This window comes from Electrona antarctica (genome assembly GCF_951216825.1).
Source record: "Electrona antarctica genome assembly, chromosome: 19".
In the NCBI taxonomy this organism is placed as follows: Eukaryota; Metazoa; Chordata; class Actinopteri; order Myctophiformes; family Myctophidae; genus Electrona; species Electrona antarctica.
The window spans coordinates 27,864,092-27,881,799 of record NC_136800.1 but is presented as its reverse complement, the minus strand read 5'-3'; the positions used below and the strand labels follow the sequence as shown (position 1 = coordinate 27,881,799).

Genomic DNA, 17,708 nt, shown 5'->3' with positions numbered 1-17,708 from the left:
TGTGTCCACAGGGAACACTCACTGGATCATTCAGTAGGTCCAGACAGATAGAACAGCAGAACCTTTCTTGGTCCAGTTGAACTCCTTGTTGTGGCATTTTACAGCTGAAGTTATGACAAACACTGTTTCTAAGTAAATTATTGAACTAATAATTTGTCCTGGAAATGCTACAGCTACATATACATACTGTTGGGCTAATTTGAAGTGACTTTAAAGGACAATTTGGTTGTGATGATGACATTGTGATGACATTGCATGATGTCATTTTGTCAAATCTCGATCAAATAGCCAAAATCCTGCATAGAGTCTGGGTGAAATGTGGTCTGTGGAAGAGAGTCATGGTGTCAGAGATGCTGTGGAAGAACAGAGTACCTCCTACTCTAATAGTGTATCCGTAGGCTTTCTCACATTCTAAGACAGCCAGAAAACGCATTCTGGCAGCCAGCTCAGCTCGGTATAGTGTGTAGTCATTAGACTCCCAACCTACACCTCCTGGCATCGAATCCCACTGCCACCACTATTTTTGTGTCTGTCCGTCCGTATGTCCGTTTGTGTACGGGATGTCTGTCTGAGTAGGACCTTTGACCCCTGTCTGAGTAGGACCTATTGAACCTGCAGCTGCTTAAGTCAACAACTGTGCTTGGCTCACTCCAAGGCACCACACACATTATAACACAGTATTATAACACACAGTCACTATGTAACTATAACACACAATAACTATAACAATAAAGTATAGTTTCACCGCTCAGTTTCAGTTTGCACGGGTGCGAATTTGACTACTTTTTTTGGACGATAAAGTATGTTTTAGACCGCGATGGAGGCGTGCCCAACTTGAGCCACGAGCGTTACCACTGAGCGAGCTAAAGCGCCCTGTCTCCACCAATCATAAGATTTTACAGCTTGCCTCTTACGGACACAATATTCGCTGACAGGACACAATTTACAATTTACAATTTAGGCATTTAGCAGACGCTCTTAATCCAGAGCGATTTACATACTTACATACACACCCTCTGGACCATCACTGTTAGCTCTGCCCCTGTTCTCATTGGTTAACATTTCATAGTTCCAATTATTTAGAATGGCATCTCATACAGACGATTGAGTCCTTTTCCTTAGAGTAGTTCACCCCCAAGAAATCTTATTTTCTATCAATTACACCTCATGAAGCCTTGACTTCATGGAGATTTTTTATATACTATACTATATATAAACTTTTTTTTGTTTTTGCAGACACTATAGGTCCAAAATACAAAAACAAGACACAAAAAACAAACAATAAAACAAGAGGTAGCCTATCAGTCAGGCTATTATCACTCCATACAGCGTATCAATTAAAAAATCACACCCGTGTGAACTGAGTGGTGTAAGGTCTTATATAGCCTGATCAGCTGTGGTCTGACGTAATGAAATCACACCCGGGTGAACTGGGTGACCGTAGCAACCATGCTCATTTTTTTTAGCACAGACAGACAGACTAACAAAGCCAGTCGTAGGAGTGGTTTACACCACTCAAAAAACATAAACATTTCCTCCAGTGTTTCCAAAATACAGATAATCTCAAAGGTCATTTTACAGGTCAAAAGGTCAACTATTGACTTAAACTGATTATTTATCAAACTAATGGACTGCTACTCTTCATCTGAATCTGTTGATTCTCCACACTGGCTCCACTCATCACCTGTCGTCTGAAGAGCCACAAGGTGGGAGCTGCTGGGGCAAGGGGGGTGTGACGCACTGGTCGGCACTTCCCATTCACAAGTTCCATTACCAAGTGGTAAGGGATGCTCTAGCTGTAGCAAGGTCGCAATGGAGCTGGCAAAATATAAGGTAGTTGTCCTTTCAAGATGAAGATTCAGTGAGTCATCATCAGGTGGAAGACTGAGTGTACATTTGTGCCACTTTGAAGGACCCTTGGCCTTATGTATTAAAACAAGTCTGGTTTTACCCTCTTAGCAGATTTTGTATTGATCTGTACTTTTCCTTGAACTGTAGCCATTCTACAAACTGCAATTTTAAATTGTGACTTCACTGTCATTTGAGGAAACCCCCAAAATAAGGTGGGGACCCTGACCCACGGTTGAGAACCACAGCTGTAATGAACTGACTGATGCCTTCACTGCTCTTAGGCCCCATTTACACTGGCAGACAAATCTAGCCTGAATCAGATCTGTGTCACATCAAGATTGAAATCCGATTGGTTTAAATGGTCACATGACTCATTTAAACAAATCAGATTCCAATCTGGATGTGGCACAGATCTGATTCAGGCTGGATTTGGCTGCCAGTGTAAATAGGGCCTTAGTGCTCTATTACAGGGGTTCTCAACGTTTTTGGCCGGGGACCCCCGGAAATGCTTTGGCAATGTCTCGGGACCCCCGCCCCGCCCCCTCCCGACCCCCAATATAAATTGACTGCTACAATAACCTTAAACCATTTTGGGCGGGAACCCCTTTTGGTGTTTTAAGCATTGTTATAATTTAGCTATTGAAAAATAGCAGATCTACAAGCTCATCGTAGCGCGTAGCGCGCCACCGAGTGGCGCGCTACGAGCTTGTAGGTCTGCTATTTTTGAAAAATCGTGAAAATAAAATTTAAAAAGAAAATATATATTTTTTTTTTTTGAAAATAATTTGGGGACCCCCTAAAATAATTTGGCGACCCCCCGAGGGGTCGCGACCCACGGGTTGAGAACCCCTGCTCTATTACAGTGGTTCCCAAACTTTCTCATGTCAAGGACCCACAAATTGACCTTATCCCGCGGACCCCCATTTGAAAAGATATGCCAGCGATCCCCATTTATACGGCTCTAGCAGTGATCCTCAACCCGTTTAAACTCAAGGACCCTCAGTTTGACATGCATTAGTCTACGGACGCCCATTTAATAGCATTTCATTTTCTATCTCTGGGACCCCCAATTTATATTGTAAAAGAAATGTTAATTTAACTCTGAGAGTGCACAAAATGGAACCCATTTGTACACTCTCTGAGTTACAGACCCATAAGGGTCCATTCAATTTTGGTTCCTATCCATTTAGCTGGGGATCCCCTGGAACTCCCTCAAGGACCCCTGGGGGTCCCCAGACCCCACTTTGGGAACAACTGCTTTACTATACTCACCCGGTCTGTCTGTCTGTCTGTCTGTCTGTCTGTCTAAGTGTTGATTTTGTCAGCACATTTTGATTTGGTTTTAGTCTTTTGGATAACATGTAATATTCAGATTTCGTCCTATTTTAGTAATCTGAAAAGTCTGGTTTTAGTCATAACATTTTAGTCGACTAAATCTACTGACAAAGATTTTGGTCGTAATGCCTGATTTTAGACTTGGTTCCATGCTGAAAATAGCCGATCTACAAGCGTGTAGTTCTACTCAGCACTGTAGGCCAAACCATTGAAAGGTTCATTTTCATCATAGCCATTTTGAGTTTTGGGCTCTCACAAACACCCAAGCACAACCAAACATAAAATTACTTGACTTCTACATGGATGTCTTCTCCACTAGTCCCTCCCTAACATTTGTCTAGTTTTTATTTGTTGCCGAAAATTGTCAAGATATATATTTAGTCTTAATTTTAGTCATCATAGTTCGTCATAGTTTTAGTCGACAAAATTAACACAACAATGAAATAGCCAAATAAGTAATTGGACTACATTGTAGTCAATAACACAAATCATAGTTGACTTACACAGAAGCCAGTCTGCTACTATACCTAGCCTACAGTTCAGCAGAAATAGATAATGTAATGTATAAACATGGTAATAATGTATGCATGCATGATCCCCATGCAGTCAAACGTCAGAGGCATGGACTGAGGGGCTGTCAGTGCTTATACTGTAGCACTTGTTACAGTAAGTTACATCACAGCAGTTAGTCATTCTGTGAAAACCCATGAGACACAAGGCAGTCATTTAAACTACAGGTCAAAGGTTCACTGCATTTTCACACAAATGTATCAGATTACGGTATGGAATAGCGTTTATATTATTTCATTCATTTTTTTCATGTCACCTTTATTTATTCAGGAAGGTCAATTTAGAGCCAACGGTCTTTTCCAATGACGCCCTGATTACAAGTTACAAGATCATTTCAAAATTTAAAAACGTGCAAGCACAGCCAAATCTCATAGTATTTTATACAAGTTTCTTTTAAAGCCAGATTAAATGCCACTGAAAAAAAATGTTGCAGGTTTAAGTATGAAATCATCCAAGAGAAAAATGAATATGCAAATTGCAAAGGCAACTTTAGCCTGTTGCTTACTGAGGACATGCTGCCATCTACTGACTCAAATGAGCATTACAACAAGTGGCGTACATGCTTCCATCTACTGACTGAAGTGAGCATTACAACAAGTGGCTGAAGAAAAACAAAACAACAGATAGCATAGAACAACTATTCATTTAATGAAACATAGATATATTAATTTTACAATACATTTGTAGCTGACATTCTTGAGAATAAACACCTGAGAATGAGGAGCTCAGTGCTATCTTTAAAACATCAAGAAGAGTAAAAACGAATTATCTTCTCCATTTTGTTTTTTGTCCATCAAATGGACTGAAAGGGTCAAATGCATGATACATTATAATAACAGTGCTTCTCAATGTGCGGTCCCCTTAAGGACCCCCGGGGTCCTTAAGGGGTTCTAGAGGGTCCCCAGCTAAAAGATTAATAGTAACGCCAACTATTTATTATTCAGTAACAGGTCACATTCCTGCCTCCCCAGCTCTATAGTCAAATGCATTTCCTGGTCAGGAGAGAGAACTCATACAGCAGACAGGATAAACAAGTGTAATTGAAAGTAATGAAACTAAACAAAACAAAAAAAATTGCAGACACAACTGGACCTGGAACAATATGGACAGGAAGCTCACAAAATGATCTTTGCGCCCGCAAAGATCATTCCGAGAGCTGGAGAGACATGGAGACGCCGGTTACTAAACAAACACTCAGAGTATTATCCGATATTATTGTTTACAGACAGACTGATATATCGGTATGACCGATAGGATATTTGCCATTATTTTTTGCCATTATTTAACTTTTTATTTTAGAGGAGTTAACTCCTTCCCTGTAAGAAACTCCTTCCCTGTCCTTCCCTTCTTTACCCTTAATAATGTATCCCGGTTTCTTACCACAATTTTGAGCATGTCATCCTAGGTAAAATTTCAATTAGGAGGGAAAAAAAGAATAATGTTTGCACTTTTGGACAAAATATCAGTCAAAAGATTGGTAATTAGTGGATTTAAAGTCTCTCCAAAATAGTGATCAGTGTCAAACCCAAACATCTGCCACGGTCAGACACTAGTTTCATTTAGTCACTGAGTGTCACAAGTTACTCTTCCACGTGTTGAGCTGGGTGGCATCTTCCACTGTGAAGACAAACGAGACATCCATCAAACTCTACTGTACAGCGCTGCCCAACCCTTTCTGGATCAAACTCTACTGTACAGCGCTGCCCAACCCTTTCTGGATCAAACTCTACTGTACAGCGCTGCCCAACCCTTTCTGGGTCAAACTCTACTGTACAGCGCTGCCCAACCCTTTCTGGATCAAACTCTACTGTACAGCGCTGCCCAACCCTTTCTGGATCAAACTCTACTGTACAGCACTGCCCAACCCTTTCTGGATCAAACTCTACTGTACAGCGCTGCCCAACCCTTTCTGGATCAAACTCTACTGTACAACGCTGCCCAACCCTTTCTGGATCAAACTCTACTGTACAGCGCTGCCCAACCCTTTCTGGATCAAACTCTACTGTACAGCGCTGCCCAACCCTTTCTGGATCAAACTCTACTGTACAGCACTGCCCAACCCTTTCTGGATCAAACTCTACTGTACAGGCTCTAGGCCGGGACCTGGAATATATGATGGAATATAACCGGTGCGTTCACATTTTCTGAAAAAAAGAAAATCTGTATAAAAGCCCATGTCGTCTATGGCATACTGTGACCATAAATTATGGTCGTCCAATGTAGTCCTTGGCAGGGAAGCTTAATTTTTAAGTAAAACAATTGAGTACTTTTGTTTTCTTTTTTGCGGCTTACGCCTTTTATTGGTTTTTGAAGGGACAGACAGTAGGCTGACAGGAAACGGGAGAGAGATGGGGGAAGACATGCAGTAAAGGCCGTGTCGGGCTCGGGAGTCGAACCCGCGGCACACTGCGACTGGATTACCAGTCGGGTGCCCAGACGGTTACGCCACCGCCTGGGCCCAATTGAGTACTTTTTACACCACTGGTTAGTTGATATACAGCAGTGGTTCCCAAAGTGGGGTCCGGGGACCCCCAGGGGTCCTTGAGGGAGTTCCAGGGGGTCCCCAGCTAAATGATAATTACGAACCAAATGGACCCTTATGGGTCTGTAACTCAGAGTGTACAAATGGAACCAAATGGACCCGTTGGGGTCCCAGAGATAGAAATGCCATTAAATGTGGGTCCGTAGCTTAATGCATGTCAAACTGGGGGTCCTTGAAATTAAACGGGTTTAAAATCACTGACAGGGCTGTAAACATCTTCTCTTATGGGGGTCCCTGTCGTATCTCTTCAAATGGGGGTCCGCAGGCTAATAAGTGTCAATTTGGGGGTCCTTGACATGAAAACGTTTGGGAACCACGATATACAGTACATAAATACAAGATATCAGCCCACATTGATTGATTGATTTAAATATTTATTAACAGTTTGCAGAATTACAGTACATTTCAAGCACAAACTCAATACAAAGACTGTTAACTGTGAGTGGACCACCCAATTAAGCATTACACTTGTTTACAAGAGGGTCCACCATGTTCAATTCATCAAAACATTTAGAGACGTACAAATAGACACTTCTATATAGACAAAGAACAGAACAGGAATTCATCATAATGGAGGTAAAAGAACTTCAATAAGCGTTAAGAGGTGCCATCAGAGAGCAGTTACATACCCAGGCGTATCTTGCCATCCTTCTCCAGTTTCTTTAAGTGATGGAGCAGGTTGACCTCCGCTGCTCGGTGGAGCTGTTCAGGAGTGTCCTAGAAGACGGGGTTCAACGGTATACAACGGTCACCATCAGGACCATGTTTGGTTAATCCCATGTATGGGACTACCTCCCTCTGGTACACCTCGCTTGGACAATTGGCAGTTTACGAGCCACTGTCATGCAGGTTGCTTAATAATATGATGGACAAATACGATGTAAATTGGAGACATTATATGCACAGTGTAGGGGAGGCAGACAGTAGAAAAACTGGCTGGAGATTTCTGAAAACTCCCGCCCGCACCCGCAATGATTTCATTTTTTGACCACCCGCAGTGACCGCCTGTCCGCCGCTTCTGCCCGCAACTAAAAATGAAGTCCCATTTAGTCCTGCACCATCCAGCAATTCTATCGTTTAGTCCCACTAAACCCGCAATATTTCCATTGAGATTGAAAGATATGACATTTACCTAAACAGGGGGAGATTGAGCAGGCGTGCATGAGAGAGGTCTTGTTTATTTGTTGCTCACAGATAGAGGTAAAGTATTTATATTGCGACGGGACATATACTAAAGGTAGGACACTGTGACGAGCTGCGCACAGGGTGCAGCATGAGAACGAGAGAGAGAGACTCCACGTGCGATGTCCAGCAAAGACATATTCATAGCTTGCTAAAGAGTATATAAACTCTGTATCTGGTTAATTGCGGGAGGATGCAGGATTTTGTTGGGCCTGCTGGTTTTATCTTCACCGACAGTATGCTGCATGAAGTTAGTTGTTAGTCCTCCTCACCTTGTAGACGACCCTCACCAGCTCCATGGAGGAGAAGGCCTGTCTTCCCCCGGCCTGGATGACCTGGAGGATCTGCTGCTCTCTGAGGCTGCGGTGCCGGATGTACTCTCTGATCTTACTGCCCGCGTCCTGCACCATGGGGCCGTGACCTGGACACCATCGCAGAGGACACGTTACTCTATGATCCTACTGCCCTCGTCCTGCACCATGGGGCCGTGACCTGGACACCATCGCAGAGGACACGTTACTCTATGATCCTACTGCCCGCGTCCTGCACCATGGGGCCGTGACCTGGACACCATCGCAGAGGACACGTTACTCTATGATCCTACTGCCCTCGTCCTGCACCATGGGGCCGTGACCTGGACACCATCGCAGAGGACACGTTACTCTATGATCTTAAGGCTCATACATAGTCTGGATTTCCGGTGGTTAGGTGACCACCGAACTACAACATGACGTCACGAGCCGCGGTGAAGAGCAAACCACCGCCCCAGCCCTTCTCTCTGTTTTTACTCACCACCGCTCAACGTTATTTCAGCTCCGGTGGTCAGCTCACCACCGGAGCGGTGGTCACCTCACCACCGAAAATCCAGACTATGTATGAGCCTTTACTGCCCGCGTCCTGCACCATGGGGCCGTGACCTGGACACCATCGCAGAGGACACGTTACTCTATGATCTTACTGCCCTCGTCCTGCACCATGGGGCCGTGACCTGGACACCATCGCAGAGGACACGTTACTCTATGATCTTACTGCCCGCGTCCTGCACCATGGGGCCGTGACCTGGACACCATCGCAGAGGACACGTTACTCTATGATCTTACTGCCCGCGTCCTGCACCATGGGGCCGTGACCTGGACACCATCGCAGAGGACACGTTCCAGCAGTGTTGATTTCGTCGACTAAGAAAACTATGCTATGATGACTAAAACTAAGACCAAACATATTGACAATTTAAAAAACAGATAAAACAGATAAAAATAAGACTAAAATTGTTAAGGAGGGACTAGTGGAGAAGAGATCCAGTAGAACTAAAAGACAAGTCATTTTAAATTGAAAATAGCTACAAGCATGTAGATTGGCAATTTACAGCATGCAATCAAGTGTCAAATCAGGCATTACGATGCCGTCAAGGCTAGCCAAAATACATCTTTGGCGAAACCAACTGTAGATGTTTTAGTCTAAAACTAGACACTAAAACATTTCAGATGACTAAAATATTCAAAGGACTCTGACTAAACTATTGCATCGTTCCCAAGTAGGCCGGTGGCCGACGGGCACAGGTCTAGTACAGTATGAATGCCAAAGGAGTGGGGACCACATATTTATGGACTAAAGCAAAAATTAAAAATCTCATCTCAAAGTCGTAATATGTGAGTCGTGAAACAGCTAGGTTTTATGGAAGATGCTTCTTTATATATTTATTTAGGCACAGCAGGGTAAGCATAACATTCCTTCACATCAACACTGGATCCCAGTGTCAAAAAATAAGGTCTTCTATTGTTTTCCACTTCAAAAACTCCATAACTTTTAAATAACTACTAACCAAAAATAGCCGATCTACAAGCTGACAATTGTGCGTGACATGCTTCCATAGATAGAAGACATGCTGGCTTCTATGGAATCCAAATGACTGAAATCAGTTGTGGCGATTGAGAACTTTATCCCATATATATTATTAGAGTGATTTCCAAGAGAACCAGTAGCGGGTAGCGGGAGTGACGTCGGGACTATGACGCTGGTTCTCAAACATTTTTTGGCTCAGGTCACGCCTGTAAATAATGTTTTCATCCACGGCAACCCTGAATTACATCGTTTACTTTATAGAACCTTGTCATATTAATGGTACGTAAATATGAAAACCAAAATACAGTGTGTCATGACTCACGAAGAAAACTGGAGAGAACATTTTGTTTCCATTAGGACAGACTGAAAATAAGTTATATACTTGGAGTTTAACCACTCAAACCCCAGCATTCCTGTTCTGGGGGGGGGGGGGCATTCACAGATAAATAACAGGTCTACAAGCTCACAGCACGTCACACCATGGCACGTTGTGAGCTTGTAGATGCTATTTTTGGTGAAGATACTTGGTGTATTGTAGGTAAAAAAAAAAGAACGCAAAAAGTGGTTAAACTGAAGTGACATTGACAAATTCTAAAGTATATTCTGAGGCATCCCTGGATGTTCGTCGAGGCACCCTAGGGTGCCACGGCACCCACTAAAGGCCCCCTTTCCACCTTTTCTTAATATTATTGAACCAGTTCAGAGTGTTTCCACTGAAAATGTATTGGTTCAGAACCCTAAAAGTTGTTTCGGAACTGGAACCAGAAAATGGCCGCCAAGAATCTAGAACAGAACCACGTCTAGAACCAAAGTTCTTTTGGTGGAAAAGGGGCCTTTGAGAAACCCTGCTCTACGATCGAGAGACTGGGGCAGAACTAACCAGGGTAGATGAGATCAGCCTCGGTGGCCAGCAGGAGGTGCAGTGAGCTCATGTAGTGGTACAGGTCCTCAAACACGGCCGTTCCCTCTCCCAGGATGCAGTCCCCGGAGAACACGGCACGCTCCTCCTCCAGCACCAAGGACATGTGGTCATCTGTGTGTCCCGGCGTGAACAATACCCTGTATAGAGCAGTTATTTGTTTAACAAACATTGTGCCCGCACGTCATGCAGGTGCCGGTTTCACGTAGGTATGCTGACCGGCCCGATATCAGTAAAAAAAAAATGAAATATGTTGATCGGATCAGAAAATCAGAAAATGACCGATCTATTGCTCCGATCCAAGCGATCCATACCATTAGGGCGCTCCAGGACTTCTATCCAGCAGATCCAGCATGTAGCAGCATGTAGAGGCCACATGATCATAACAGTGTTTGCTAGTCGCAGGCAGCTTAGCCAGCAGGCAGCACGCAGCAGCAATACACAGCATAGTGAGACTTACATATGTGCTGTATTGGATCGGTATCTGGATCGGATTGGTATCGGATCAGAATTGATACTGCCATATCGGTACTATCGGATCGGAAATGACAAATCTAGATCGCAGCATCCCTAGTTTCATGTCATCAATTCCCAACAGAACTCTGGATTCAGTTTGTTCGACTCGTCCTCTTGTGTGTTGGCTAATCACACAATGGTGCCATGAATAGTTGACATACAGTACAGCTTGGATGTCTGCTATTCTCTGCCGTTCTCTGTGCACGACATGAACATCAATTTGGCTTGAGGGGCTGCAGCTCGGCAAGCAATCTGCAAACTCTGCTCCTTTAATCATAGAGAGCGCTCCCTCTGTTTTAATGACAGCAACTGGGTGGGGTTTGGAGGACAACTGATTTGACAATAGCTATTATTGTTCACACACAGCCACAACCAAGGATTATATTTCGATCACAATAAACTAAGTCTTCTTCCTCCACACTGGGAGGACAACAGATAGACGTAAGTGGTGTTACCTTGTCTGATAAGAGAGTTCAAATGAATGACCAATGCTATTATCAAGGGTCTGAAGTTGCTTAACACCCCGAGCGGCAAGGACGGAGTTCTCCGTTCAATCAATTAGTAACGCCCAGCGCTCAGGACGGAGATTGATAAAAGGACGGAGATGTATTGATATCAAAACCGATCGACAGGCTGGGAGCGTCTGTTACGCAACATTCAATGTTATTTTCCGGTGGGACGTCATCGAAAATGTCCCCCCCCATTTTAGCCGATGAGACCGAAAATCTTAAAACGTGAATAACTCCAATTCTAAGCAAAGATGTGTTAGACAGCCCATCGCGGTCCCGTCGCTAGTCGCATTAGAATTAATCATACCTCCCGTTGTTGTCGATCGCATCAGGAGTGTTTTGGCTACATCTAGCTACTTCAGCTACATCCGGGATAGCGCCTAGTCGGTCGCTAAATGTGCTCCGCTGTTATAAATCGATGGGCGCTCTGATTTAATGGATTAAATAACCCTGGGCGTTCGGGGTGTTAACAAGTACCATTTAATCCCCCATGCAGAGAAGTCATATTTTCACAATAGATAATTGTTTAACTTTCTGCTTATAATAACAAGTAACAACATACCCAAAATAGGGATAATCAGTTGCACCCCAATAAAGACATCACAGTGAACTGACTTGAGCGTGGCTCCCTCAGTGTAGATGACATCTCCATCTTTTAAGTATGTGTACTCCTTGTCTCCCACCTTCTCGGTGGCAGCGGGACAACGAGGCAGCTTGCTCACCCGTACCTGGGAACCTGTAGTATGACACGTGGAAACACAGTTGAACACAATCCAGCTTGTCGTGGGCGTGCACATGCCTAACCATATTGGCATAACCTTTGACTGCACATGTAATGCCCTCTCATCATCGCATAATATATCGCCTCTGTCGGGTGGATACCTCGAATATACCTCGATACCCCAAAACGGTTACTTTTCATTAAAAATCAAAAGCAGCAGATCTACAAGCTTGAGCTTATGGACCTGCTGCTTTTGTGTCACGCTATAGTATGGTCAAGTTAGTGTGTGTGTGTGTGTGTGTGTCAGGCCCGGCACCATGGGGGTGCCAGTGGGGGGCCTGGCACACATTCTGCCCCCTCAGTTTAAGTTTTATGTACGTATTGTTTTACTATATAAAAATGATGTGTGTGCCACTGCCCCCTCATGACTTTCAACTGCACCCTCAGTCATTTCATCCTGGAGCCGAGCCTGGTGTGTGTGTGTGTGTGTGTGTGCCCCTCACCGGTGATGTCTCTACAGATGTCAGTGAGTCCTCCGGTGTGGTCGTGGTGCCAGTGTGTCACCAGGACTTCCTGGATGGCTGTGTTGAACTGACTCAGGGCCAGCTTCAGGTTACTGATGTACTCCGGGACGCCAGGCTCTCCTGTGTCAATCAACACCCGCCTAGTGGGTACAGTGAGTGCAGGACATGGATGCAAAAGCAGGAGCAGGTCATTAGCAATTAAGGCTGCTTTAGGGTTGATTATTACTTTGTATATTGCAATACAAATGTGCCATTGTTATAAAATCCCAAGGCACACCTGGGTCTGTGCTACAAGTCCACATACCCTAGCATTATTAAAAAATAAAATAAAAAGTTGTACCATTATGTCTAATGAACATTTGTTAAAGACAATTACTGGTCAAAACATAACTGAAAGCAATAGCCTACCCTTAATGCTAGTATTCCCAATTAAGTTGCAGTGTGACAGTCTGCACATTACTGTATATTCCCTTCAAATGTACTACATTTTTGACACTTGCTTTGGCAATGTTAAACGTAGCTCTGCCTCTGGCCCATAGCCCTAATGTCCTTTCCTGCCATTACGGCAGCACTTAGGACATTAAAGGGCTATGGACCAGAGCTATGTTAAACGTACCGTGTTTAGTTTTCTCACGCCAATAAAGCTCCTCTGGACCTCTGATTTGAATTAAGTGAAGAATATACTGTGTTCGAAAATAGCCAATAATCGGCTATTTTCGGGGTTAAACGGTGGTGTAATTAATAATTAACCTACTTGCTCCCGGTTCCCACTAGGTATGTGTTGGTGCCCTGCAGAGTCATTGGACCCGGGTTACATCCCAGGACCCGCACCACTCTGCTGGACAGCTGCTCGATGCGGGGGAGGACGGCGCTCATGGTGCTTAATTAACACTAATTAATGTCCAATGTATATTATCAACCTTCACTAAACTAGCAGGAACTAATGTTACATTCTGCTCCCTGTTCAGTTCCACCATAGAGTTGATTTCCACGCGGAGATGGAAGCGCTGTAAACAACGTTTACTTCCTGGATGTATGATGACGTAGTGTGACGATGTGGATGTTGGTAACTACATTTCACCACTGGGTGGCACCATTGTCAAATATTAGCCACGATCTGCTCACTGCTGCAAAACTCATGCATTTCAATACTGCGTTTACCATTTCAATACTTTTTCTGATTTTGTATGTGCATTTCAGTAATAATTGAGTGTAGTAATCTCTATTACATATTTGATCACGTTCTCTTCCACCCTTCATGCCACATATTGTATAATATACAGTATTGGGCTTCAGCAATAACGAGTTACTTTAAATTGCTGCAATATTTTGCCCAGTAACATGTAGTGTAAGCCAAGGTATTAGTTGACCAAAAACAGTAGGCTAATATTATTACATATTAATGTAAACATAGTACATGTTAATAATTACTCAGAATTTGTTGGCTGCCTTTTGAAAACATTTTAAGAGATTGCTGCTTTACAGCCTTTTTGGCTGATTGGTGACTCGTATTTTATTATATTTATTTAATTCCAAATAGATTCAGTTCTAAAAGGAGCTCGCTAATTATTACTCTTGATTTCAAGTAATAAGTAATGTAATAGTATAACTTTTTACATGAGTACTATGTAATAAGTAACATTACTCTCCTGAGTATCATTGTCCATCACTGATGATTTAGTATTGTACAGTGACTACCAGTTGGTGCGAGAGTTAGTTCATATTGTCCTTCACATGATACAACTACGAGGTCTCCATGCTTTCTGTGCATTTTTGCAATCTTTATACACATTGTATTGTAAAATAAGTCTGCAGTGTTAATAGTGTATATGGAACCAAATGGACGGGTCCATAATCCATTTGGTTCCATTTTGAGCCCTCTCAGGGCTGCAGACCCATAACGGTTCAATTGGACTCCTGGTGGTATTGGACCCCATGTTGAAAACCATATGGATTTGTATTATACACAGGTTTAATGTTTGTCTTTAATTCAATGTTTGTTTTGTAAACGCCATTGACAATGAAGGGAAAATGTAAATGTAACTCATTACGTCATATTGACTCTTTATTGTTAATGGAGTTTAATGTTTGTGTTGGCACCGTTTGTTTTACATCACCATTACATCATCTAATCCAGTGGTTCCCAAAGTGGGGTCCAGGGACTCCCAGGGGTCCTTGAGGGAGTTCCAGGGGGGTCCCAGCTAAAAGATAATTTGGAACCAAATGGACCCTTATGGGTCTGTAACTCAGATAGTGTACAAATGCAACCAAATGGACCCTAACGGGTCCATTTGGTTTATGTTTATGTTTATTCAACTTTCAGCATGATCACAGGTTTTAAAAGACAGGTGCCATTAAAAACACTGAATTATTTTGCCGATCACAAATATAAAACTTCAAATCTAAAATGCAATAGCCTATCTAAAAATCCAAGTCCAATTTGGGGGCCCTTGACATGAAAAAGTTTGGGAACCAGTGATCTAATCAACATTGTTAGACTTTAATATAGCGCCCCTCACTTCACACGGGTGTGATTTTTAAGGTTACATTTATTACTTATTTCCTGGTAAATCTAGTTAAATTGAGTGGTCAGAAATCATCAGTCCCATACAATTTAAAAATAACATCACATAGATCTAATGTCAATTTGAAGTAAAATCATGTTGGGCTAATTGGGCACTGATTTATGTTGTATGACTTAATAAATGGCATGAACAACAGTAACCTATACCAGGATGTGTAGAACTCCATATTTGGATGTGTAGAACTACATATTTATATACCGGTATACATTTTATATGTAGGCCTATATATACTTAATAATAGTCATATTTTTGCCAATCAGTTATTCTACATAATGACTTAATGCATGTCATCATAAAGTGAAATGAAAGTGAATTGTCAAATTACCAAAACTTATTTACTGTCCCTTTGACAACAGACTAACTTTATTGGAGTAACTACCCTTAATGTTAGTGTAACGGCAATCCTTCCCTTCCAATGTATATTTGCACGTTACTTCACAGGTGATGGGAGTGATCCTACGCAGAGTACTAACAGAAACATGAAAGATGAATGTCCAGTCTTAGGTCCAGTTTTGTTGTATTTATTGAGCAGAAGTGAGCAGTTTTAATCATGAACATGAACATACCAGTGATGTTATTGTTGAAGTTTGTCTGTCTCTGTTCTGTTGCTGCTGGTAAGAAACGGTGTGCTCCTACCATTTCCTGTGTCCTATGTGATCTGATTAGTGCACCTGCACCACTGCACCTCTAAATACACACCCAGTGCTGACAAATCTAAAGCCCGCCACCAAGTGTTCAAAAATAATATGCCAACCTAACCAATAATATAGCACCATCATAATGGCTCCTACACACCGGCCCCTAATTGTCTTAAGTGTAATGACACAATTACAAATAAAACATATAAGGAGCCAATATCAAATTTACATTTACATTTTCCCTTTTTTTTCCACAATTTCAAAAGAAATAAAGTAAATTCATTCAATCTTCTTTGAACATCAGTCTCTTTAGGTTTCAGTCTCTTGTGTTTCAGTCTCTTGGAGCAGACATATCTTTGTTATTGGTCTCTCCAAGATGTTGCTTTTGGTCTTTAGTCGAACTGTGCGTACAAGACCTTTTGAATCAGGAATGGTCTCCAATATTCTCCCCAGTAACCAGGCGCCTCGTGGTGCCGTGGAATCTACCACCACCACAATGTCACCGGGGGCAAAACTTCTCCTTTCAGCTGACCATCTTTGCCGTTCTTGGATTGATGGTAAGTATTCTTTTGTCCATCGTTTCCAAAAGAGATCTGCCATGTATTGTACTTGTTTCCATCTACGTTTGATGTACAGATCCTCTTTCACAAAGAGTCCAGGTGGCAATGTTGGCTGTGTTTTCAACAAAAGAAGATGATTTGGGGTCAGCGCTTCCAGGTCCATTGGGTCATCAGAAGACTTGGTGATGGGTCGATCATTTAAAATTGCCTCTGCTTCACACATTAAAGTTTGCAATCCTTCGTCATCAAGCACTTGTTGATTAAGAACAGAACGGAGTACACTTCGTAGCCTACCATGCGGATCAGTCGTTCCCAAACACCGCCGTGATGGGATCCTGCTGGGGGGTTAAAGCTCCACTTTATCCCTTGCTGAAGCATAGCATTCTGGATTTTCTCCTGATTCAGGCTATTCAGTGCTTCCCTTAATTCTCTTTCCGCTCCTATGAAGTTTGTACCGTTATCTGACCTTAAAGATGAAACTTGACAGAGTCACGTGGGAACGCCGAGCAAGATGGCTGCACTCTGATTTAGCTCCGTAAACCCCACCACTAAATATAAACTATTTTGACACGAACTACTCCACCTTTTCTTATTTTTAAAAGGTGAAATTACTTAAGAGTTTGAGACACAACCTGCTGAAGCGGAATGCCTCCATCTAAATCTAAATATTCCACGAGGAACGCAACGAGCCGTTCAACCACACCACGTTCTAGTCCTACAACGCCAACGCCGCTGCCGACAACAGCGCAAGCTACTGAAGGAGACCCTACAATGGAAAAGCTGATGGCTGCGATTACCAAAATGAGCTCTACTTTAAACTCGGTGGCTACAGATGTATCCATGATCAAAGCAACAACAGCCGAGTTGGTCGAAAAAGTGAACGAGATTCAGGAAAGAGTCACTACTGCAGAGGGGAGAATCTCTAATCTGGAGGACGATTTGCAGCATGTGAACAAGGCTGGTATCGGGCAAGACGATCTACTCGAAAAAATGTGGAACCGCATCGAACAATTAGAAAATTACAGTCGACGCAATACCGTCCGTTTGATTGGATTAAAAGAGGGATTAGAAGCCGGTGGTTTTAAGAAATGCATGCAGCAGATCCTGACCGAGGGCCTGGGTATTGAATGGAGTGGAGACTACGAGATTGAGAGAATACATCGCGTGCCAACAATTAGACATGCCCCAAATCCGAATAAACCACCGAGGGTTGTGCTGGTTCGCTTTCTGCGCTCCTGGGCGAGGGAGAACGTTTTGCAAGCGGCCAAGGCAAAGCGAGGAATTCAATCGTGGAATGGATGCAGGCTGTCAATTTTCCCTGACATGTCCAGGGAGCTGGCTGATAAGAGAAGAGGGTTTAATAGAGCCCGACAATTACTACGAGAAATCGACATCAGGCATACACTCGCCTTCC

The 17,708-nt window shown here is 43.0% G+C and overlaps 1 protein-coding gene across 1 annotated transcript; it reads right to left on the bottom strand.

Moving 5' to 3' along the window:
* Nucleotides 1-4,388: 4,388 nt before the first annotated feature.
* Nucleotides 4,389-13,582, bottom strand: lactb2 (lactamase, beta 2). Its single transcript, XM_079529903.1, has 7 exons — nucleotides 13,266-13,582; nucleotides 12,491-12,651; nucleotides 11,882-12,002; nucleotides 10,203-10,381; nucleotides 7,753-7,901; nucleotides 6,928-7,015; nucleotides 4,389-5,373 (listed from the first exon to the last, which is right to left on the bottom strand). The coding sequence occupies exons 1-7, from the start codon at nucleotides 13,385-13,387 to the stop codon at nucleotides 5,330-5,332; spliced, it is 864 nt and encodes a 287-aa protein (XP_079386029.1). The 5' UTR covers nucleotides 13,388-13,582; the 3' UTR covers nucleotides 4,389-5,329.
* Between the last annotated feature and the right edge of the window lie 4,126 nt (nucleotides 13,583-17,708).

What these genes read in the sequence shown, in the direction of transcription:
- lactb2 (XM_079529903.1), bottom strand. Translation starts at nt 13,387, where the DNA reads ATGAGCGCCGTCCTCCCCCGCATCGAGCAGCTGTCCAGCAGAGTGGTG. An exon ending in CTAGTGGGAACCGGGAGCAA is followed by an intron (nt 12,652 to 13,265) that starts GTAGGTTAATTA and finishes TGTACCCACTAG; the next exon opens with GCGGGTGTTGATTGACACAG. An exon ending in GGATGGCAAGATACGCCTGG is followed by an intron (nt 5,374 to 6,927) that starts GTATGTAACTGC and finishes TTGTCTTCACAG; the next exon opens with TGGAAGATGCCACCCAGCTC.